Source organism: Prionailurus viverrinus, chromosome F2 (assembly GCF_022837055.1).
Source record: "Prionailurus viverrinus isolate Anna chromosome F2, UM_Priviv_1.0, whole genome shotgun sequence".
Taxonomy (NCBI): domain Eukaryota; kingdom Metazoa; phylum Chordata; class Mammalia; order Carnivora; family Felidae; genus Prionailurus; species Prionailurus viverrinus.
In genome coordinates, this window is record NC_062578.1 from 44264623 (window position 1) to 44288213 (window position 23591).

The following is a 23591-nucleotide window of genomic DNA, read 5'->3' on the forward strand; positions in this document are numbered from 1 at the left end:
CCCTTAGGTCATAGTAATATAATACCAAATGTGTACTACTTATAAGCTAATTACTCAATAACTGTAGAATTTAAATTCACTTTCTGTAATTGAGGCAGTATTTAAACATGACTTTCTTATAGTTGCTTTATAGTTTTTCTGTTTTTTTTCTATTTTTTGTTTTAAATGAATGTTCTGTTTCTTAGTTTTAGCATAATAGAGTGAATATAACATGCAGGAATGGCTTTTAGTTTGTGAGGTATGCAAGTTTTGTATTAGAAAACTGTTTTCTTAGCCTGATTCCCAGTGGAAGGTTAAAGGCAAGAGTTCTAAATAAAAAAGAGGAAGGGGAAAAAAATACAGTTTTTACGTTCAGAAAACTTATACCACCTTCATTTTTAAAAAAATCCGAGATTTTTTTCCCCCCAGCACCTCAAACCTCAGAATATACTCCTTCCTCAAAAATTTTACAGCACATCCTTTTCTACTGTTTATTTAGCACTTTTATGTTACTTTGTGGACTTTTCCACCATGTGGCCAGTGTGAGAAAAAAAAAATTTTTTGAGATTATGGTTTCTTTGAGTTGAACGAATGAAATGAAACAAACCCACTAGAAATGGGAACTCTCAATTACTCTTCCATCCTCAGTAGTTAGTGCAGTGCTTTACATGCGGGTGTTCAGTAGTAGGGATGATAAGAAATGCAAACCCTTGACTATGTGCCAGGCCCTCACGGAAGTTTTGTATGTTTTGTTGAATGCTTATAACAGTTCTACCAAGTAGGTGTTTTTTTCCCCCACATTTTCCAGATGAAGAAACTGAGGCAAAGAAAAGTTATCTAACCTAGGTCACACAGTTAAGTGCAGGAGGTGGTAGTCTGGCTCCAGAGTTCAAGCTCTTACCCACCATATGGTACAGCCTTAGGGATGGTTGTAATCTCTAAGGTAAAATTTGCAACACAGTGGGACGCTTGGGTGGCTTTGTCAGTTAAGCATCCAACTTCAGCTCAGGTCATGATCTCCCGGTTCAGGAGTTCGAGCCCCACGTGAGACTCTGTGCTGACAGCTCCAGAGCCCGGAGCCTGCTTCCGATTCTGTTTCTCTCTGCCTCTCTCCCACTCACACTGTGTCTCTCTTTCAAGAATAAATAAATATTAAAAAAAAAATTTATTTTAATTAAAAAACTTGCAACACAATACAAAAATTAGCCCATAGATTACTTAGTCTTTGTAGATGAGCTGAAGCACAGTTCTTACAGATCAAGGGAAGTGAGTTTGGAAAGGTAGGTTAGGCAGTGAAAAGTCTTGAGCTCCTGGCTAAAGACTAGGGATGTGGGGTTGGCATACTAGTTTAGAAGGTATTTCCTAGTTCTGGTCCTCACTTTAAAATGTAATACTTGTGGCTCAGACTTACCTTGGAATCTAGATTAATTGAACTGTAAAATGGAACAAATAATCTTGCATACTACTTCTGTAGATTGTTGTGAGGTTTTAATGTGGTAATAAATGCACGTGAAAGCTTTTTGTAAATTATGGAGAAGAATGCTCAGCTAGGTACAGAATAGGAGTGAAGAGTGTTTATAGGAATGATTGTAGGAGAATAGTAGTGAAGAATCTGGGCAGCTCTGGGCTGAAGCTGAGGAAAACTGAGCCTTCCGGGTTCTGGGCTTCCCTACTGGGACAGAATGACTCCACTTTTATCTGTTTTAGAATTCTTGTAACATGAAAAACACCATAGACTGCTAAAATAAAAGACTGAAGAAAAAGTGTGTATCCACGGAACTCTGTTGAAAGTAAAGAGTATCAAACACCGTCCATCTTTCCACACTGTCTCATTTGTTAGGCTGTTGGCAGTCTTTTTTTTTTTTTTTTTTTAATTTCTTTTTTTTTTTCTAACATTTATTTTTGAGACAGAGACAGAGCATGAACAGGGGAGGGTCAGAGAGAGAGAGGGAGAATCTGAAACAGGCTCCAGGCTCTGAGCTGTCAGCACAGAGCCTGACGTGGGGCTTGAACTCACGGACCGCGAAATCATGACCTGAGCCGAAGTCGGGCCCTGAACCGACTGAGCCACCCAGGCGCCCCATCAGTCTTTTAAGTCCCGAGTTACTCTTTAACCAACCTCATTTTCTCTGAATTTTATTTTTTGTTATCTTTAATGTGGCTGATTTTGGTATTCAGGGAACTGAAGTATTCCTTCTAAATTTATAAAATGCATGATTTAATATTTGAGATTACTAATCCACAAAGTATGTATATATGTGTGTATATGTGTATGTATACACACACACACTAGCTCTCCATTTAACAATGTGATGTGATTAATACGTTGACCTTCTTGTTTGAGGCATTGACCTCATCTGACAAGAAGGCAACACTTGAGTATAAAGTTAAGATGCTATAGTACAGAAGATAACATTTTTTTAAAGACTGATAATCTTGTAATTGATCGTAAAGGAACAGCCATCATCATAACCCCTGTAAAAAGTCAGATTATGAATTCACATCAGAGTATGAATGAATTTGCTGCAGCATATAAAGAGGTTAAGAGCATGAGCTTCAAGGACAGACTTCCTGGGTTTGCTCTTACACAGGTGCATAGTCATTCTGTGCTTCGGTTTCCTCATCTGTAAAAAGAGTAGCTCTTCTCCCACAGTTGAGAGAATTAAATGATAAAGTACATATATAGCATTTAGAACACTGCCTGAATATTCAGTAAATAATAAGTGCTATGGTGCTGCTGATACTCTTCTTGGGGCAAAATTAGTCTATGCAGTGGGGCTAGTTAGTATTGTCTGAACACTAGAAAACGTCTTTCTAACATAGTTGTTTTATTAAAGTCAGTACTAAAGTAAGTTCTGGTCAGAAACAGCTGACAGCTGTTTTTTTACTGAGGTAAAATAGAGATTAGTTATGAGATGCTTAAACTTAAAACATTTTTCACACAAATTAAATAGATAAATTCTTTACCATTTTGAAAGGACACTAATAGGGCCCTTTGAAAAGATACTGGCAAACTGTGGGAGACTTTTGAGAAATGAGAAGTTACTCTATTATAAATGGAAAAAACTATACAATGAATGAAACCATACTACATCGTTTCCTTAAGGGAAAGAAATTTTATTAGCATATTAGGGCTCATGACTCTTAAGAATTATGTGTTGAGAGAGCGCCTGGGTGGCTCAGTCAGTTGAGCGTCCAGTGTCAGCTCAGGTCATGATCTCACAGCTTGTGAGTTCGAGCCCCATGTCATGCTCTGTGCTGATAGCTCAGAGCCTGGGGCATGCTTAAGATTCTGTGTCTCCCACTCTCTCTCTCTGCCCCTCCCCTGCTCATGCTCTCTCTCTCTCAAATATAAATAAACATTAAAAAATAAAAAAGAATTATGTGTTGAGAAGTCTTCTGGTGACAGCTTTTATGTTTAGGTTATCTGTTGTTTTATATAGTAGTTTTATTTATTCCAGTTAATATTAAAAAAAAAAAAACCTAATCTAAAATCAGTAAACTTGGAACAATCAACAGAAAGCTTTATAAAGCCAGTAGAGATTTGTGCTGCTGTTAATGTTCTTTAAGAAGTTAAATCATAGGCTACATTCATTCCCCAGACTTTCTGGTTATGTAAGCCTTTAAAAAAATAATGTTACTAAATACTTTACGAGATTTTTACCCCTTATCTCCTCCCACCACCATATTTATTAAGAAAATAGTTTGTTTATATGTTACTATGTTGCCCACTCATGTGTCTAGACTTTTTTTCTTTTAAAAGAAAATAAAGTTTCCTTTCTGACAAGAGGCCTTAGAGACTAGCTTAAGAGAAATTTTCCAGATCTGCATTTCTTATTTGTGAGATTTAAGCAAAATCTGTGACATTCAAATCTCTTAACAGTGTTGCTAATGAATGCTTAATGTAAGATGAGCAATTGGTTCGACATCTATGTTTATAAAAATGATTTCCACATTAAGACATACCAGTGTATCTTATTGAGAGATTTATCAGGATCGTAAGAAATACATTTTTAGTTGTCTATGCCCGATAGCTTAGAAACTGACTTTCTATTGTTATGTCATCAGTGATACATAAACACTACACCTACCATTTATTGAGCATTTACTGCATTGCTGTGTACTACTTTAAATGTATCTACTATAATCTTCTCAGCACTCCTATGAAGTTAGTATATAGCCCATTAAGATTATGAAATCTGACCCAAATCACATAGTTGTTAAGTGGTAGGGGCAGACCAATATTCAGATGTGAATCTGTTTGACTCTAAGGTCCATGCTCTTAACCCCTATGTTACTACTATGTAATACTGCCTCCGGATACCTGCTCCTGGTAGTAAATTTAAGAAGGATCTTCCTTTATTGTAATATACTTCATACTTGTAATCAATTGTTCCATGTTTTTCTTCTGCTAGACTATAAATTCTTATGTTTTCAGTCTCCATCCTCTACTGCTTGAGCCCTTTTCTCCCTCTCCACACCCCCATGATAGAATCTTTCTTTCTGTACTTAATTGTCTCTTGTGCTTACCTATTTTCACCTCTAAATAGATAAGACCAGGAACTCCATGTGGGGAGGAAGTATATTGTTCTCATTTTTCTATCTCTAGTACCTGCCCAGCTCAAGTTCTAGTACATAGTAAGTGCTTAATAAGGTGAAATTCCTGTAATTCCAGTGACAAGATATATCTGTTGTTAATGTATTATTTTCTTTATTCTCTTCTTCATATAAATTTGGTATCCTGTTTTACAGTTTTGTCTTTTTTTGTTTTTACTTTGAGCATTTTCCCAGATTATTATATTCTTCTAAAACATTGGTTTTAAAGCCTTCATGTGGTATCATAATACCTCCCCTTTAAACAAAAATAATGGAGTTCACATGAAAAAATAAGAATAGCAGAGAAAATAAGAATGCAGGCAGATTTGTCATTCTAGTTACTAACAGGTATTACAGAATTATATATGGCACCATTCCAGGAATATATCAGTGAAATAGGGTAGAAATTCTAGAAACAGACTGAAGTGTATATGAAAAAACTTACTAGTTAATAAAAGTAGCATTTGACATTAATGGGAAAAGATTGGATTTTTCATTGGAGCAATTATAGAATGACTAGTTAACCATTTAGAAATAAAGCTTAATATCTATCATCTTAAACCACTGGGAATGAAACCTGGCTATAAGTAGTCATTGCAGAAGTAGATGTGGAAGCATTTATGAAATCCAGGGAGAGGGGCAAGAATTGACTTTGAGAGCTACTTAACCAGGATAAAGCCAAAGATTGTTTTTCCCTTTTTAGAATAAGCAAGGAAGTAAAATTCTCTGGAGTGAAAGAAAGGAATCTAGGAGTCTAGAATAAAAATTTATTCTTAAGAATAGACGATAGAAACCCTGAAAGTGACTTGGCCTATTTTGAAATAATAAAAGTAGTATTGAATAATCTGGAAAATGTAAGAAGGTACAAGTTATTAAGTATTAAAGGAGGAAGAGGTTGTAGCCATTAAAAGTCATAAAGTAATTATTTTTTTTAAAAAAAGAGGAAAGAAGACATTAAATATTCTGTCATGACTTGGTGAATTTCAAGAGGAATGTAGTCTTGAAAAGCTGCTAAAGGGCAGGAGACATGATGTAAAAGGACAGGTGGGAGTATAATTTTGGCACTGCTGTTAAAGATTGGTTACTTCCGTACCCTAGAAAATAAATCAATTACAAAACTGTAATGACCAAGTCCCAAACCAAGTTAGACCTAAACAGTGAAAAGAGAGCAAAATTAGGAGATAGGTAACAAAGGAATTAGGGGGAGTGGAATTAAACGAGTAATTCTGAAGTTTTCTGGGATTTTTTAGAAATTCCATTTAATTAGCCATATGATGTGCCTAGCAGAAGTTTGACAAAGGTTTTTACCATCATGTTACTGGGTTCTCTTCTAGCTCTTAAAATATGCTTGGGAGAAAGAAGGAAGAACAATAGTTTATAGTTACAACTTAGTTCAACATAAGGAACTTTAGTTTTTGCATTTTAGTTTTTTGGCAGAAATGATAGATACCTAATTCGCACTGTTAAATTTTAGATGGTCTGTCTTCTGCTGATCCCAGCTCTGATTGGAATGCTCCAGCAGAAGAGTGGGGAAATTGGGTAGATGAAGAAAGAGCTTCACTTCTAAAGTCCCAGGAACCAATTCCTGATGATCAAAAAGTGAGTAAAGGCATTGGCGGGTATGTCTATTTCTCTGTGCACCCAACTATGTTAGAATTACTGGAGGGTACATTCTGTATCATAAACACATCCAGTGGTAGAATTGCTTCTGAGCCATTCTGATCATACTTGCTTTAATCATTGTGCCTGCATGCCTTCTCTATATCACTGTTTTTTCTTTCCACAAATTATTGAGGATTCTAATATGTGGAAAGCACTATTAGGCACTGATAAGAAAACACAGTTCTTTTATCAGAATTACTATAATAGTTGATATATTATAACAGCAACTAAGTGTGTTTAGAGAAGAACAGAACGGTTTGCAATGAAAGAGTAAGGAAGGCTCATGACGAGAACACCACGAAAAAGGTGTCAAGGTGGGAAGATAGGTGAACAGTTTAGTGGAGAGGTAAACATTACATGTGTGTGGAATCCATTAATGACAGGATCTTCCCCTTGTAGGCCATATTCCTTAAAGAAAGGAACCATGAAGTTTTTATTTTTGTAGCTCTAGCAACATGCTTGGCACTCAGTAAATAAATGAATGATACATACCTTGCCACATTTTTATGAAATTCTATAAGTGATTAGAACCTACTGACAGCTTTTAAACTAGGGATAACCTAACCATCACTAGGGTTAGGAAAGTTAGGCTGGATACAGGAGAAAGAGAAGCAGCTTGGGAAGCTATTTTGTACTATTTTGGGGTAAGTGTTAAAGAGGCAATTACATGAATTGGGTAGGAGATAATTAACTAAACTGAGAGCTTTGAAAAATAAATGGAAGTAATTTACAAGTCCTAAAGCTACTGATCAAACTTTGCAACTGGTTGGTTGTAGGAATAAGGTTGGAAAGTCCAGAGGCTCTGAAGGTAATAGGATCATTCAACAAATTACTAATTAAACATCTGCCACGAGTCAGGTATTGTGCTAGTGGAGGAACAAGATAAACACAGTTACTGCCTTCAAAGAGCCTACAGTCTAGTTAGGGAGGAGAGGAAGAAGACAGGCATATCAGCGGGTGAACGTAATGTTACAGTTTGTGCCAGGTATTACAGAAGCACTTGGAAGTTTTAGCAAAAGCATCCTGGAGGTGAAAGCAGAATGTGAAACAAAGAGTGGTCAGAAATTAAACTGGAGAAGAGAGGCATGGACCAGATGCTAAAATTTCTTGAACGTCATTTAAAAACCTAGATTTTATGCTATAAATACTGGAGGGATTTTAAGATGGAAGGATTCTACTGGCAGCCTGTGTAGAAAAAAAGGAGTAGAGGCATATGTGAATAAAGGTAGGAAGGCCAGGTTAGAGGTTGGTTAGTTAGTCCGGGACAGTAATGGTAAGAATGGTACACAGAGGGGTCCCATTGGCTCAGTCATTGGAGCTCGCGGCTCTTGATCTCAGGGTTGTAGGTTCAGACCCCATGTTGGGTGTAGAGATTACTTAAAAAAATAAAATCTTTAAAAAAAGAATGGCATACAGAATACAGGGCAGACTTAAAATAATAAATTGAAATAGGGGTGCCTGGGTGGTTCAGTCAGTGAAAGCATCTAACTCTTGATCTCAGCTCAAGTCATGATCTCAGAGTTGTGAGTTCAAGCCCTACATTGGGCTCCACACTGAGCATGGAGCCTACTTAATAAAGAAATAGACTGATTGATTGAAATAAAATCCACAGGACATGTGATTATAATTGAATGGAGAAAGAGTCATCGAAAGACTTCCAGGATTTTAGGTTGGGTAACTGGGAAGGAAGGTGGAAGTAGTGTTCCCAACAGAGAAGATACGGGAGCAAAAGCTAGTTGACTGGGGGAAAAGATGGTTGGTTCCATTTGGACTATGTTAAATACAAAGTGTTTTGTAGAAATGCCTAAGAGAAGTTGGTTTTATACCAGGTTAAAGTTTAGGGAGAAGGTCTGTGTTTGGAAGTTATAAGCATATGGTTGTTAAACATTTTGAGGGTGCATGAAATATCTAGGAAAAGTCTGTAGATCTGAAAAGCGCAGTGGGATGAATAGGAATCTGGGAAAGGGAAACTCCTCCAACTTTTAAGAAGAAACAAAAGTGCATGAAAGAGACTGAGAGAAGAGAGTTCTGGGTCACAAGAGGCTGAAGCATTTGCTGTCTGGTAATTAAGAGCAGTTTCATTAGAGGAGCGCCTGGGTGGCCTCAGTTGGTTGAGCATCCAACTTCAGCTCAGGTCACGATCACAGAGTTCGTGGGTTCAAGCCCCGCGCCAGTCTCTGTGCTAACAGCTCAGATCCTGGAGCCTGCTTCAGATTCTGTCTCTCCCCCTCCCCAGCTCACACTCTGTGTGTGTCTCTCTCTGTCAAAAATAAACATTAAAAATAAAAGACCAGGGGCGCCTGGGTGGCGCAGTCGGTTAAGCGTCCGACTTCAGCCAGGTCACGATCTCGCGGTCCGTGAGTTCGAGCCCCGCGTCAGGCTCAGGGCTGATGGCTCGGAGCCTGGAGCCTGTTTCCGATTCTGTGTCTCCCTCTCTCTCTGCCCCTCCCCCGTTCATGCTCTGTCTCTCTCTGTCCCAAAAATAAATAAACATTGAAAAAAAAATTTAAAAAAAAAAAAAAATAAAAGACCAGTCTCATTAGAAATCTTAGAATAGTAACCATATTGCAGTAAGTTGAGTAAATGAGGGTTAGAAAACAGTATGCTTTTTTAATGTGTTTTTTTAAAAAGTAAGTAAGGATAGGAATGGAGGAGAGGTAGTGGATGACAGTGAAACTCTAGTACCAGGAAGGGTTTTGTTGGAGGTTGTTTGTGCTTTCATGATAAGAGAGATTTTAGTGCAGGGGTTGGTAAACTTTTTATTAAAGGTTCATACAGCAGTGTAAAAGCAACCACAGACAATTTGGAAATGAACTTTATTTACAAAAACTGGCATTGGGCTAGATTTGTGGTTTGTCAGCCCTTGCTTTACTGTAGATGCAAAGAGAAAGGGTCTAGAACAAAGTAAAAGTTACACATAAATAAGAGATTTGGCTAATAGAGTAAGATCCTGGCAGTAGACGTGGGGGAACCTTAGGCATGAGTGGATTGTGGGTTGGCCTTTGATAGGATGGTAGTACCTCTGATCTTTAGAGACCAGAGAAAGGAAGAGGTAGTAATGGGATTTATTACTAAGTGTGTAAATAAATGTAGAGGGCGACAGTTAACAGGTAATATGAAAGTTGAGGGGGTTAGAGGGAGAAAGGGATGAATGGGCAGAGCACGGAAGGTTTTTAGGGCAGTAAAACTACTCTGTATGACACTGTAATGGTGAATTCATGTCATAATACATTTTTTCCAAACCAGTAGAATGTGTAACACCAAGAGTGAACCCGAAGGTAACCTGTAGGGGCTTTGAGTAATGATAAGGCAGTGTAGGCTCCTCTATTGTAACAGATGTACCACTCTGGGGGGGGGGGGGGGGGGAGTATTGATAGTGGGGGGCTGTGCATGTGAGGTGGGGGAGTATATGGAAATCTCTATCTTCAGTTTTGCTGTGAACCTAAAATTGCTGTAAAAAATAAAGTCTATTAGGGAAAAAAGCTTCCTGGTAATAGTACCTTAACACATAGTAACCATTCTGATATTTGTTGAATGTTTAGTGAATGTACAATCAAAAATATATTTCTCGGGGGGCACCTGGGTGGCTCAGTCGGTTGAGCGTCCAACTTCAGCTCAGGTCACGATCTCACGGTCCCTGAGTTCGAGCCCCACGTCAGGCTCTGGGTTGATGGCTCAGAGCCTGGAGCCTGCTTCCGATTCTGTGTCTCCCTCTCTCTCTCTGCCCCTCCCCCGTTCATGCTCTGTCTCTCTCTGTCTCAAAAATAAATAAATATTTAAAATATATATATATATATTTATTTCTCGGGGCGCCTGGGTGGCTCAGTCGATAAGTGTCTGACTTCAGCTCAGGTCATGATCTCACGGTTCGTGAGTTCGAGCCCTGCATCGGGCTCTGTGCTGACAGCTCAGAGCCTGGAGCCTGCTTCAGATTCTGTGTTTCCCTCTCTCTGCTCCTCCCCCACTCACACTCTGTCTCACTCTCAAAAATAAATAAACATTAAAAAAAATTTTTTTTAATATATATATATATATATTTCTCTAACTGAAACTTCCTTGTGCCTTATCATCAGAATTACAGAGTAGAACCACTGAATGGAATGAAGACTATCATATATCATAGCAGTTCTTTTTTTGAGTGTATTCAGAGATCATCTTTCATATTTCTTAGTAAAAATGGGACACCATCTACATGCCCATCAGTTGAGGAATGGAGAACTAAAATGTGATAGGTCTGTACAGTTGCATATTAGATGTTAAAAATCAGTGAAATAAGGTACATTAATGTCAACATGAATAAAATCTCAAAAAACATGCTGAATGATGGAGGACAGGTTTACAGAAAGATACAATATGATACCGTTTGTGTAAATTTTGTGTGTGTGTAAACACACCTGAATTTATAAAAAACTTGATGGAATGGACATGAAAGAAGTTCATGGTAAATGGTTTACCCCTAGGGGAGGTAGTGTGGGAATGGGATCGGGAAGGGGGGTGTAAAGGAATTTTAAGTTTATCAGTAATGTCTTTTACTTTCAATTAGTCTAAAATAAATTTGTCAAAAGTTCTTTCATAGGAGTTAAAAATGGTATGGAGTTGGTTTCAGCCTTTCCCCCATAAACAAAAATAGTGTTTAGGCATGAGGAACTATATTTCCTTTATGGTTGGATTTTAATTGGCTAAGAAGCAGACTGCCCAGAGTCCTTGGGACCTGAATATCCTTCAGAGGATGCATTTTTTTGCACGTGGTGTTTTAATCACTGTGAGCTTGTGGTGAAAACTTCTGTGGAGGTTTCTCCGCAGCTGGCAACCAACTTGGACTGAAAATCTCTTAGCTAAGTTTGTATAGGGTTTTGTTTTTCCATTTGCTAGTAATTTCTGTGAACTGTTTGGTGGTTCATGAGACCTCCATAATCATCCTAATGACTGTGCTGCTGAGCAGACAAATAGTAGTCACCCCATCAGCTCGTCCTGTAAGGGTAGGCTAGGAATCTTGGCTTTCATCTGTGCAGAAGACACAAAAAGCACTTTTTCATAGAAAAGTCAACTTCATGGTATGTTTGAAAGGATCTTATGGATACCAATTTAACAGTTCTAATTCACTATTTTAATCATGCAGAATGTTGTTTTCAGTGACATTCCAGCTCAGATTCAATTTTTTTAAATGTTCATTTTTGAGCGAGAACGCTAGTAGGGGAAGGGCAGAGAGAGATGACGGCAGAGAATCCAAAGTAGGCTTCACGCTATCAGTGCAAAGCCCAACGTAGGGCTCGAACTCACAAATCTGGAGATCATGACCTGAGCCAAAGTCTGACACGTAACTGACTGAGCCACCCAGGCACCACTCAAAATCGATTTTTTAAATTAAATCTTTAATTTTGAGGTAACTGTAGAGTGACAAGCACTTGTGAGAAATGATACAGAGAAATCCTCTGTACTCTTTACCCAGTGTCCCCCAGTGATAACATCTTGGAAAACTATAATACAGTATCACAACTAGGATATTGGCATTAATGCAATTAAGATACAGAACATTTCCATTCTGTAAGGATCCCTCATGTTTCCCTTTTTTTATAGCCACCCTTTCTTCCTTCCTGTCACCACCCCCTTGTAACCCCTGGCAACCAGTAATCTGTTTCCATCTCTATAATTTTGTCATTTCAAGAATGTTCTAGGAATAGAATAATATAGCATGCAGCCTTTTTGTACTGTTGGGGTTTTTTTCACCGAGCATAATTCTCTAGAGACTCATCCAGATTGTTACGTATCATTACTTGGTTCTTTTACTTCTTAGTAGTCATAGTCTGGATATGCCCCAGGTTGTTTAACTGTTTTCCTATTGAAGGACATTAGGATTGTTCTTCGCTTGGCACTGTTGTGAATAAAGCTGCTATTATGCATTCGTGTACAGGCTTTTGTGTGAACATAAGTGTTCCTTTTTCTAGGATAAATGTCCAGGAGTATAATCCTGGGTTGTATGGTAGTTGCATATTTAATATATTAAGAGATTGCCGAACTATTTTCCAGAGTGGCTGTATCACTTTACGTTCCCGCCTACAATGAATGCGTGATCGTATTTCTCTCCATCCTTGCCAGCGGTTGCTGCCATCACTGTTTTTTATTTTAGCTATTCTGATAGGAATGTAGTGAACTCATTTGGGCTTTAATTTGCATTTCCCTGATAGCTGATGATGTTGAACATCTTTCCATGTGCTTCTTTGCCATCTGTATGTCCTCTTTCATGAAATGTCTGTTCATATTTTTTGCACATTTTCTAATTGGAGTATTTACTATTGAATTTTCTTTATATAGTCTTAGATACAAATCCTTTGTTGGATATGTGGTTTGCAAATATTTTCTCCTACTCTGGAGCTTGTCTTTCTCTTAGCAGAGTCAAATTCATTTTTATTGCACATAGTGCTGCATTTAAACTCTGAAACAAAACAGAATTACCTATCCAGTGAGTTTTAAAAACCAAGGTTGGCACAGCCCTCTAATTTGTCTTGCAGTGAGTGATGAAAGATGTAAAAAAAACAAAAAGTGGTCTATCGTAGACAATAGGAGAATGAAGTTCTCTTTACTTTGTTCTTTTCTAATACATAATTTTAGATCCATTTTATTACTCCTTACTAATTCTTGCTTAGAATTTACGAGATAAAGACTGAATCTAATGAATGAGATTATGCCATAATTTCTGAATAATGAAAACTTAACCAGTTGGTTCACTTTAATACTTTTGCTTTTAACACCAGGTTTCAGATGATGACAAGGAAAAGGGAGAGGGAGCTCTTCCAACTGGGAAATCTAAAAAGAAAAAAAAGAAAAAGAAGAAGCAAGGTGACGAGAACTCTCCTGCACAGGTAGGGCATCAAAACAACAGATGTGACTCATAAAGCACCTACTGCCGAAATGTGAAAAGAACATGCAGATCCAAAGTATATGTAGAGATAAAAGACACAATATGAGCTCTCGGGTTTACTTGCAAAGTATTCGAAAAGTCACAGAATCTTTTAAAGATCTTATATATCCTACCGTAGTAAAACTGTATTGCTCTGAAAAAATCGTACCAAAGGGGGGAAAAATCATACCAAAGGTGTAAACCCAAGGTAAATAAATTAAATTAGATGCATTTTGGTTTATAGTAGGGTGGAATGGAAAAGGAGATGCAGTGTTGCTCACAGACAGAAACTTCTTTTGAGTAACTGGGATTCAGCAAATTAGAATTTTAACACAGTTATGGGGCGCCTGGGTGGCTTGGTTGGTTGAGCATCCAGCTTTTGGTTTCGCCCAGGTCATGATCTCAAAGTCTGTGAGTTCGAGCCCCGTGTCGGGCTCTGCACTGACAGCACGGAGCCTGCTTGGATTCTCTCTCCCGTTCTCTCTGCCTCTCCCCTGCTTCTGCTCTCTCTCTCTCTTAAAATAAATAAACTTTTTTAAAAAAGCATATACAATTTTAAAAAAGGAATTTTAGCACAGTTAGAACAATTGGGCAGAACCTTACCCTGCGTTTGCACCCAGTTTCACTTAGTCCCTTTTCGTTTGGCTTCTAACAGAAACTTTCTATTTATGTCACCCCTACATTTTCCTTCTTCATTGGTCTTTCCTATTTGGGTAAAATGTTTAGGTTATAATATAGATGAAAACAAAGTTCTTAGGTTACTAGAAGTCTGCATGGGTTTCTCTTTGAAAGTTCCATCACCATTACCTTACAACTTAGAAAATCTTGTTCCTTACTTAAAACCTTGTGACTAATTGTTTTTATTCCTTTAAATGTAGGAGATAGCCAGAGTTTCTGGAAGATAGCCTACAAAGAATTTTCCTGTTTATTGTTCTCTTTGGGGAAAGTTGCTGCATGGGTTTTTAAGGAATTACGGGTTTGGTAATTTTTGTTGAGGGAAACGTGACCTGTTATAAATGACCCCAATCTGTTTTCAGTATTCGTTTTTTCTCACTAGTAAAGTTAACGTGACTGAGATCAGTGGATATGAAAACCTAATAGGAGTGCTTCTCTTAGCTGAGCTAGTTGATGAGAAATGTTATTGACAGTTACCTTTTGTTAGTGATACTGTCTGAAATCTATTTAGCCAAACTTTTCTTAGATTTCTGTGATTTCTAGGATAGCCTTTACTTAGCCTGTTTTTTTCTATTTTGTGGATTAGGTGAGTTCCTTTTAAAAGAAGTTTTGTGGGATAGATGTAATCTGTAAATTTCAGTTTACTGGTTAAAGGTCATGAATTTGTGAACATTATTTGGGTATTCTGATACTCCTTTTTCAAATGTTTGATCTGTTTTCAAATACAGTGAGAAGTAAGTATACGGGCTTTTGAGTCAGATCTGTACTCACATTTCAGTTTTGCCTTACTGCTTGCTTTTGTTTGTTTGACTTTGCACACGTGACTTAACTGCATAGCTGCTTTGAGAATTAAATGAGCTATCCATAAAATTCTGTGTCAGGTACATAGTGTATAGCATCCTATCCGTAATACATTTTGGAATTTGTTCTTTTTAATTGTGGGTATGTGGTTGGCGGGCTTCTTTACCGTTAGTTATAGTGCAGCTTAGGATGGAAGTAACTGATGTCTTCACGTTAATTTTGCACAGATGGCAAATCGTACACACATACCCAAAGCTACTCATTCAATTTAAATTCACAATAAAATTTTGAATTATTGTCTAAACTCAACTACCATCCTGAACAAGTTTTATAAAATAATCAGTATTGGAAGAAGACTTTCAAGATCATCCTAGCCAGGTGTTCATATGTATGTGTTGGCTAAAGAACAATACAATTAACAACGATGGTCCTATTTAACATATTCAAGTTATATTTATTTCACATATCTAAGCATGTAATGTGCTGTAGAAGTGTTTTTTGAAACTTTTTTAAAGTCCAAAGGCCTAAGAATAGAAATGTTAAAGCTTAGGTAGGACCTTAGAAATTATCTAGGCACATTTCATTTTATAGTTGAGGAAGCTAAAGGGAAACTAAATGATTTGTCCTTGACGTTGCGCAGGCAGACTGCAGCAGGCCAGAACTGAACTGTCCTTTCTACTAGGTAAGCCTAACTTACCTACAGAATGCACTGAGGTACAAATATTTTGTTCCTTGAAGAAGTCATTAAGGGAAATGTTATTTCTAAAGTATACTTAGTTCAAGTATCACCTGATTAACTGTGCTTTTTTAAAAGAAAAAATTTCTAGTTTATTTTGTTTGAATTGGTTTAGTAAATTAGAATGGTTTGCATTTGAAGATGGGAGTGTATTGTTTTTTAATTCACAGTTGATTTAAGTCCCTGGAGAAAGCAGGGATGATGACTGTTCCAAATGTACCTGTGTATTTTAAATCTTTGAATGATTGTTTTAAAAATTGTTTTAATGTTTATTTATTTTTGAGAGAGGGAGACACAGAATCCAAAGCAGGCTCCAGGCTCCAAGCTGTTGGCACAGAGCCCAACTCAGGGCTCGAACCTGTGAACCGTGATGTCACGACCTGAGCTGGAGTGGGATGCTTAACTGACTGAGCCACCCAAGTGCCCGAATGATTGTTTTTATATGCTGTATTAAGCCATTTGGACAGTTACTGACATGAAATTATTTTCTTGGAATATCTTTTGGACATTAATAGCACCAACCAAGTAGATTTTTAATTAGTAAAAAAGTGATTCATATCATCTAATGACTACTCTTCTCTGTAGGACACGGAAGAATTAGAAAAAGAGATTAGAGAAGAGCTTCCAGTGAATACCTCTAAAGTCCGTCCAAAACAGGAAAAAGCTTTTTCTTTGAAGACCATAAGCACTAGTGATCCAGCTGAAGCACTCATCAAAAATAGCCAGGTAAGTTTTTTAATATTTAAGGAGTAAAATTTTGATGACTTGAAAATTGTGCCATAACTCATATTTTATCGAAGTACTGAGTGCTAAGCATTACTAACCACTATTTTAAAGTGCTAAGCATTTTAAAGACACTAATTTAGCCCTTAAAACAACCTTCCAGAAAGCTGAGATCTATTATATAAATGAGGTTGGAGAAGTTAAATAACTTGTCCCAAGTCTCAAAACTATCAGTGGTGAGACCAGAACCACTGGACTGTATTTTCTCCTGTTAAGTATCTAGACATACAAGGGATAGATTGCTAGAGAAAATGCAGCTGGTTGCATTTCCATAAAAGCCAGTGCATAATATATAATAGGACTGTGATCCAACCTCTCAAAATGGAACATTTATATACATTTTGGGGACAGATTCTTGAAATATGTGCTATTGGTAGAAAATTTTGAGGTGTCAGAAAGGACCATTTTATAAAAGGTATAAGCCAGTGACATAAAGATTATAGCTTTTTAAAATCTTGTTTCTCTGGGTGCCTGGGTGGCTTAGTCGGTTGAGTGTCCGACTTCGGTTCAGGTCATGATCTTGCAGTTCATGGCTTCGAGCCCCACATCGGGCTTTGGGCTGACAGCTCGGAGCCTTGAGCCTGCTTCGGATTCTGTGTCTCCCTCTTCCCCTCCCCTGCTCACGCTCTGTCTTTCTCTCAAAACTAAACAAACATTTAAGAAAAATTTTAATCTGATTTCTCATAAGGTAAGTCATATACAAATATATGAAATCGTATACTGGAGTTTCATGGTTCATTTATATAGACATTCAAAAAACTTGTTGAGAACCTACTATGGGCCACACGCTATTTCAAAGGATATATATCAAAGAACAAAATATAAAAATCTCTGCCTTTGTGGCACCTGGGTGACTCAGTCAGTAGAACATCCAACCCTTGTTCTCAGGGTCGTGAGTTCAAGCCCCACATTGGGCATGGAGCCTACTTTAAAAAAAAAACAAAAAAACAATCTCAGCCTTTGTGGAACATACATATTTAATGAAACAGCTTTAGACAACCTGAGTTACAGGAATGCCTGGCTGGCTCAGTTGGTAGAGCATGTGACTCTTGATGTCAAGGTTGTAGGTATAGAGATTACTTAAACATAAAATCCTTGGGGCGCTTGGGTGGCGCAGTTGGTTGAGCGTCCGACTTCAGCCAGGTCACGATCTCGCGGTCCGCGTCAGGCTCTGGGCTGATGGCTCGGAGCCTGGAGCCTGTTTCCGATTCTGTGTCTCCCTCTCTCTCTCTGCCCCTCCCCCGTTCATGCTCTGTCTCTCTCTGTCCCAAAAATAAATAAAAAACGTTGAAAAAAAAAAAAAGATAAAAAAAAAAACATAAAATCCTTTAAAAAAAAAAAAAAAGAACCTGTGTTACCACTAAAAGAAATAATTTGTAACAATCTTGTACTAAAATAAAATCTTAACCATACTTCCTGTTTGGATTTTAATTCCCTAAGAGGAAAATTCCCTTTTGAGATGAAAGGCTGCAATCTCAGTACATGCGTAGGTTTAATAATAGGGTTGCAGAAGGTCATTTGACATTTTGATGTTGTAGTTGTTAGAAAGTCATTTTCAGAAGCCATCTTGTAAAGACTATTTGAGTCCCTCTGTGACTTAACATAGATTAAGTGAGAGAATAAAGGGGAGAATACTGGAAATAAGTACTAAAACTTTTGGGTATGAAGTAAATAGAACATTAAGAAAGCTGAACCAACCAAGACAAATGCAGCTTCAGATACTTAAAATAGAAGAAAGGGATCCTAGTAATTTCTGGGGTACACACAGCTTCCTCTTGTTTCCTTTTCCATTGAGCTTTCTTATACCCAGAGAGCCTGGAAGAATGAGAGGCAAGAGAAACATAGTGATGTTTCTTACCCTTGTTCCGATATTCAGAGTCAGGATTTGTAAGCAAAGCTAAAGGGTGACTTGACCTCCTGCTCGTCTGTTCCAGCCTCCAGGCGCTCCAAATACTGCCTCTCCTGATCGTCCATTAACAGTTAGGCCTCACTGAGGCAAATCAGTTAATTTGCCTCCTTTCTGCTTCCAGGCTGGAGAGGAGAAGCAAGGCAGTAAGAGTCTAGGCCCTCAACATTATGATTTCACTGCCAGAATGGATAAAACTCTGAAGATTTGAACATGAGTTTTACTACTTACTTTCATGGAGAAGGACTAGTAGTCCTAGTCTGCTAGTGTTTTAGGCTAGCATAGACCGCATAGGCTGTCTTTGCCCTTGCATGGGAAACAAGCTGTTGCTGCTCTGTTTGAGTAACCCTTACATCTCCAGAAGCAGAGAAGGGGGTGGTATCACCTACTGGGAGTTCAGAAAGGAGCTATTTTCTTTGTCTTTCACATGAAAAAGTTTCAAGGAGTTGAGAGTTGGTGAGAAGTGGACAAACCATTGAATCACTGAAACATCAAATCGTCCTATTTCTAATGAACAGGAAAATATAAAAGTTCATGAAAATGGAATTATTCGCTCCTACTTGAGATTCAGTAAACATCTTGTAATTCTGTGCTTTTCATCCCTTTTTATCTCTACCTCTATTCATGGATGTTGTAGGTAAACGTTTATTTGGTTATGCCACTAGAGGGCACGCACGAGTTGTAGCCCTTCTGCTAGTAAATTCTTTGGAAATCATTTTAGTATTTACTTGCTCCTCAGCAGCCTCTTGGTATTACTTTGATATTTAATTTTATATGAAACTTTTTACAGAGGAATTTAAGGTAATTTTATTCCAAAATAGCCTGTCAAGACTCTTCCACCTGCTGTTTCTACCGAGCCATCTGTTATTTTATCAAAAAGTGATTCTGACAAAAGCTCTTCCCAAGTGCCACCGATGCTACAAGAAACAGATAAATCCAAGTCAAATACTAAGCAAAATAGTGTGCCTCCTTCACAGAGTAAGTAATTCTCCTTTTTAGTTCTTTTGTATGTTTTCTGTACTGTTTATATAAAAGTTAATTTCTTAGAAGTCTGAAATATTTAGACTTCTAATCTTGGAAGTCTGATAGAGATTAATAGAGCAGCCCTTCCTTCCTTTGCACAGGCTAGATTCCTTGGCATCTTGTGGACCTCAGTCAGTTATGAGGGTCAAGAGGCTGAAATCACCCCAGGAGAGACTGGGTGTCCAGGGACACAGACAGCGGAGGGCTTGAGACATGCCCTTGTCCATCTGGTCCCTCCCTTTTTCTATGCACATGTTCTTGGGACTGCTGTGAATTGTCCTGTGCCTTCTGTCCCCTTTTCCTCCCTTTAGCTACCTTCAGTATCCATTTTGCCTATTTTCACTTTCATTACTTAGATGGGTAATGCCATGTTAAATGATGGGTTTTCTAGATCAAAACCGGTGCAGTATTTTTCATGTGATTAAACAAAATAATACATTGGCATTCAAAGGAAAAGGGGAAGGTAGCCATTGAATAACCTAAAAACATGTGACTGGGACTTGAGAAGTTACACATAAAGGTTGAAGAGTCATTAGTGGATTTCAAAGCATGTTTTCATTGATGGTACTTTGATATTTTTGAGACATAACAGTATTTTCTCCTGTTTTTTCTTTCTTTTTTTCCTCTTAGCCAAGTCTGAAACTAGCTGGGAATCTCCCAAACAAATAAAAAAGAAGAAAAAAGCCAGACGGGAAACGTGAATATATTTTTCCTGCATTGGACATGTGTTTGTAAACACTGTCTGGAAGATTATGCTGTTTATGCAATAATTTGTGAACATGTACAGAGTTTTATATAAATTTAAACCAATTTTTAAAACAAAACTGTGAAAACAACCACCATAAAAATGGAATCAAAGGAAAGTTAATTTATGAAATTAAGAGGTCAGCAGAATATACTACAGTGCTGGAAGACACTTGGGGAAAGTCTTTTCAATTGAACAAGAACGATCTTAATTTAAGAATATTACCCTGGTTTTACAGCAGTGCCCTGTTTACAACAGATTGTGCCCTGTCTCATCTGCAGCTGAGGAATAAAGGATTCTGATTAGGAAGAGGGTTGCCTACAAATTGGTAGGCGGCCTCTTGGATCTTATGCACGGAACTTAAAACCATTTGAATCTGTTTTATGCTTAAATCAAAGTGCTTTGATCAAATGCATAATCTGCCATATCTTTACATATATGTTGGTAGCAATTTGTATTAAAGGAATCACAAGTGCAAATAAAAGGTCATTTATCATTTGTTAACTAAACTCATGGTTTAGTTTACAATTTTTAAAAAGTTCATAATTAAAACATTGAACATGCAGTTGATGCTTGTATGGCTTATGAAGTTATTTTTGATAGTCTTACATTATTACTTGAATTGTTCAAAGTTCAGTATATTTTAAATTAAGAAAGGTAAACTATATGTATTTGTTTTATACTTTTAAGGCTCAGACTCACAAATAATGCTCTTGTTTAGGATTTGAAAACTTCTAGGCAAAGTCCGACTTAACGTTTTCCCCTTTCCTTAGCAGTTACTTTTTCCCAACGTCAGCTCTTCTTCATTGCTAATCCATTTCCGACGTTAGAAGTGAAATCTTTCACGAATTAGTTATGCAGACAGAACTTTGAGTATATGATGGAGAATGAAAAACTAGAGTCAGACAGCTTTAATTGACATTGTCAAGACCTCCAGTTATCAGGAATACATTTTTTTACTGCCTTAACCTATAGTGCGTAGAATATGCATCAATTTCTTGAGGGAGATTCGTGTTTTTATAAGAATTTTCATGTAATTATTGCAATTGTGGTCAAACAAGGAACGTTTTCTGCTTGAAACTATTGATTTAAATGACGTGTGAGATGCTTCACCATTTTCAGGCACTGTGTAATTCTCTTGTAATAAACTGGCAGGCATCTTTGTACCTATAAATAGTGCATGCTCAGCCATGTACACTGTAAATAGCCTTTACCAAACGTGTTTGACAAGGACCATACTTAACATCACTTAGTGAGTTGTGATAAAGAAAAAAAAGCCATGATTTATTTGATGTGATTGGCTCGTTTTTATGTGGCGCCAAGAACGAAACTGTTTAACAGCATAACCAATGGTACCGATCTGTCCATCCAATCTTGTCTTTATTATATCTGATTGTGCTTTGGTAGTATTGCATTGTCATACTGGGAAAGCTAAAGAAACAAAATGGTTTTAGTTTTGCTGAAGACTGGCCTTATTAATGGACAGCTTTCCTAACAAGCGGTTATTAACTTTTATCAGGTGTTAACATCTGTTTCAGGAACATGGCAGTATGTTTACATGTCAGAAGTTTTGTTTAATTCTATGATATTTCTAAATTGATTTGTTTAAATAAATTCAGCAAATGGATAGCATTGTTTTTATTTGCTTCAACACTGGGGTAAGTAAGCTAAACTGCCAGGAGTTCGTTTCTTCAAATGACTTTATTCTGTTAGCTTTACATAGAAGTTTCCTCAATAGATCCAAGGACTCCTAAGTTGCCAGCACTTTGTAAAGGTGTCACGGGAGAGAATTTGAGAAGCGGTCTGTATCATTTTAGAATGTGCCAAAAGATCTGTGCTCAGAAAACTCAGTTGAACTCTCTCAACTCTACCTCACCATTTCTTTGTCTTAGAATTTTGTCAGCCATGTCCAATGTTGGACTTTATTTCTCCAGCTTAGTATCTTCTGTATGACCCCCACGGTGGGAGACTCTGACTTTTGAGGAGAGTTGTAGTACATTGCTAAGCAGGTGGGGCCAGCGTGGAGATGCCTCTGTCTCTTCTCTCTAGCTCAAGAGCCAGTACATGGATTTTATGTTTTAAGAGATGGCAGCTATGAGTGATAAATTAATACGTTTCTTTTCTTCCATATGCATGAGATGAAAATTCTTGCACAATTACAGTATCATTCAGTGCTTTTTACCTGTTCCAGAAGATCTTTATATGGCATCCAGTTAGTTTCTGGAATCTGAACATAGGAACTGTTCTCCATCATCAACCTCAGAAGGCACTAAAATGAAGGTAGTGATTCAGGGAGAAGAGGAGAGAGAGGAGCCTATTGTCCTTTGGAGGCTTGGGTTAGATGCTCCCCAAACTGTTAATAGGGAAATAACTGATCTCTTTAGGCTTTGTCAGGCCTGAAGTGGAACCTTGTTCTGATTAGCAAAAGAACCTACTCAAAAAATCTCTCTAATCCTGGCTGGAGTCCGCATACTTACTGCAAATCCTTTCCTGTTCTGGAGCAGGGTTTAGGATTTTCCCCAGACTGGAATTCTACCTATCCGACCCCACCTTGAGCAAAACAATAGTTGAGAGAGTCCAAAAAAAGTGTTGAAATAAAATGTTGTTAATGTAATTTACCATGTTTACTTTGTGCATGCATTTGGGGAGGGGAGGGGAACAGTGAAAATAATTTACCCAAATCTGATGGTATTATTTCATAGGCTAGTCCAGTTTGTATTTGGGTTAAAAATAATTGAAGGGCAATATTTAACTACAGAGTTTAGTTTTTCTTAATTAAAAACAGTCCTCTATTAACGTAGTGTGAAATATCTCTCAAAATTGAGAATTTAGGTTTAAGATGTCTAAGAGATGTCTTAAGACTTTACTGTAAACTCATTGCACAAACTGGAATTACTTTCCAAAAGACTTAGGGAATGCAAATATGTTCTTTGTAAAATGCATTGAGTATTGTAAATAAAACATACCATTTTTGTTTTGTTTAAATTGCTCGTTATAGTTCGCTTATGGGAAGGGACTTCAGTCATTTTGCATCCTAAGCTGGTCTAAAGGCAGTTACTTTTTGATGTTCTTGATGCTTCTTTCCAAAGCCATAGGTGCACTTGCAGGCTTTACCGTTAGGAAGTCAAATATTTATGGAGTTAAGCACCTCGTAAAATATCCGCTTGTGACACAGGATGTTCTCTGTGAGGAAACAGCTTCCACCCTCCGTCATCTTAACAGTAGATGTCACTGCCACTGCGTCCACTTCTTAGGTTAAGGACGTTAGACTCAGATTTGGCATTATTTATTAGTGTGTGTCCCGAAACGGTAGTGACTTAAAAAGAGAGAAGTTTATTTTCTTGTGCATGTAAAAGTCCGGAAGGCCGTGCAGGGCTGCTGTGACACTACAGGGTCGGGAATCCAAGTCCCTTCTACGTTGGTCCTCCCCGTTCTCAACATGTGGCTTCCACGTCCTGGTCGCAGACAGCTGCACGCTAGAAACCTTCTGTCAGCATTTCTGCCCGCTTCCTTTAGCAATGCTTCTCACAAAGTTACATCACGTAGGCTTATCAATGCAAACTTAAGACACTTGATCCTACTAGCCACGAAGAGAATAGGAAACAATAGGCTTTCTTCTGGCTGCCACAGGCCAATTCAGGACTCACTGCTGAGGAAGCCGTGGGGGACGACCACAAGCACAGCCTTCAGTCCCTGTCACGGGGTTGACACCTCAAGGAGATCCTGCACCCAAACGTCATTTTTAAGGTCGGGTTTTAAGTTTTCCAACTAAGCGGAAATTTTGAAG

At 37.8% G+C, this 23591-nt stretch overlaps 1 protein-coding gene across 5 annotated transcripts in view; it reads left to right on the forward strand.

Moving 5' to 3' along the window:
* Window positions 1-22789, forward strand: part of MTDH (metadherin) — a 57156-nt gene extending 34367 nt beyond the window's left edge. For all 5 annotated transcript variants that reach the window (XM_047842233.1, XM_047842231.1, XM_047842235.1 and 2 more), the window contains 5 exons: window positions 6050-6174; window positions 12990-13097; window positions 15933-16073; window positions 18858-19014; window positions 19690-22789. In XM_047842233.1, coding sequence (XP_047698189.1) covers window positions 6050-6174; window positions 12990-13097; window positions 15933-16073; window positions 18858-19014; window positions 19690-19760 — 602 coding nt within the window. In that variant the 3' untranslated portion in view covers window positions 19761-22789. The remainder of the gene's footprint in view (window positions 1-6049; window positions 6175-12989; window positions 13098-15932; window positions 16074-18857; window positions 19015-19689) is intronic.
* Window positions 22790-23591: the final 802 nt, after the last annotated feature.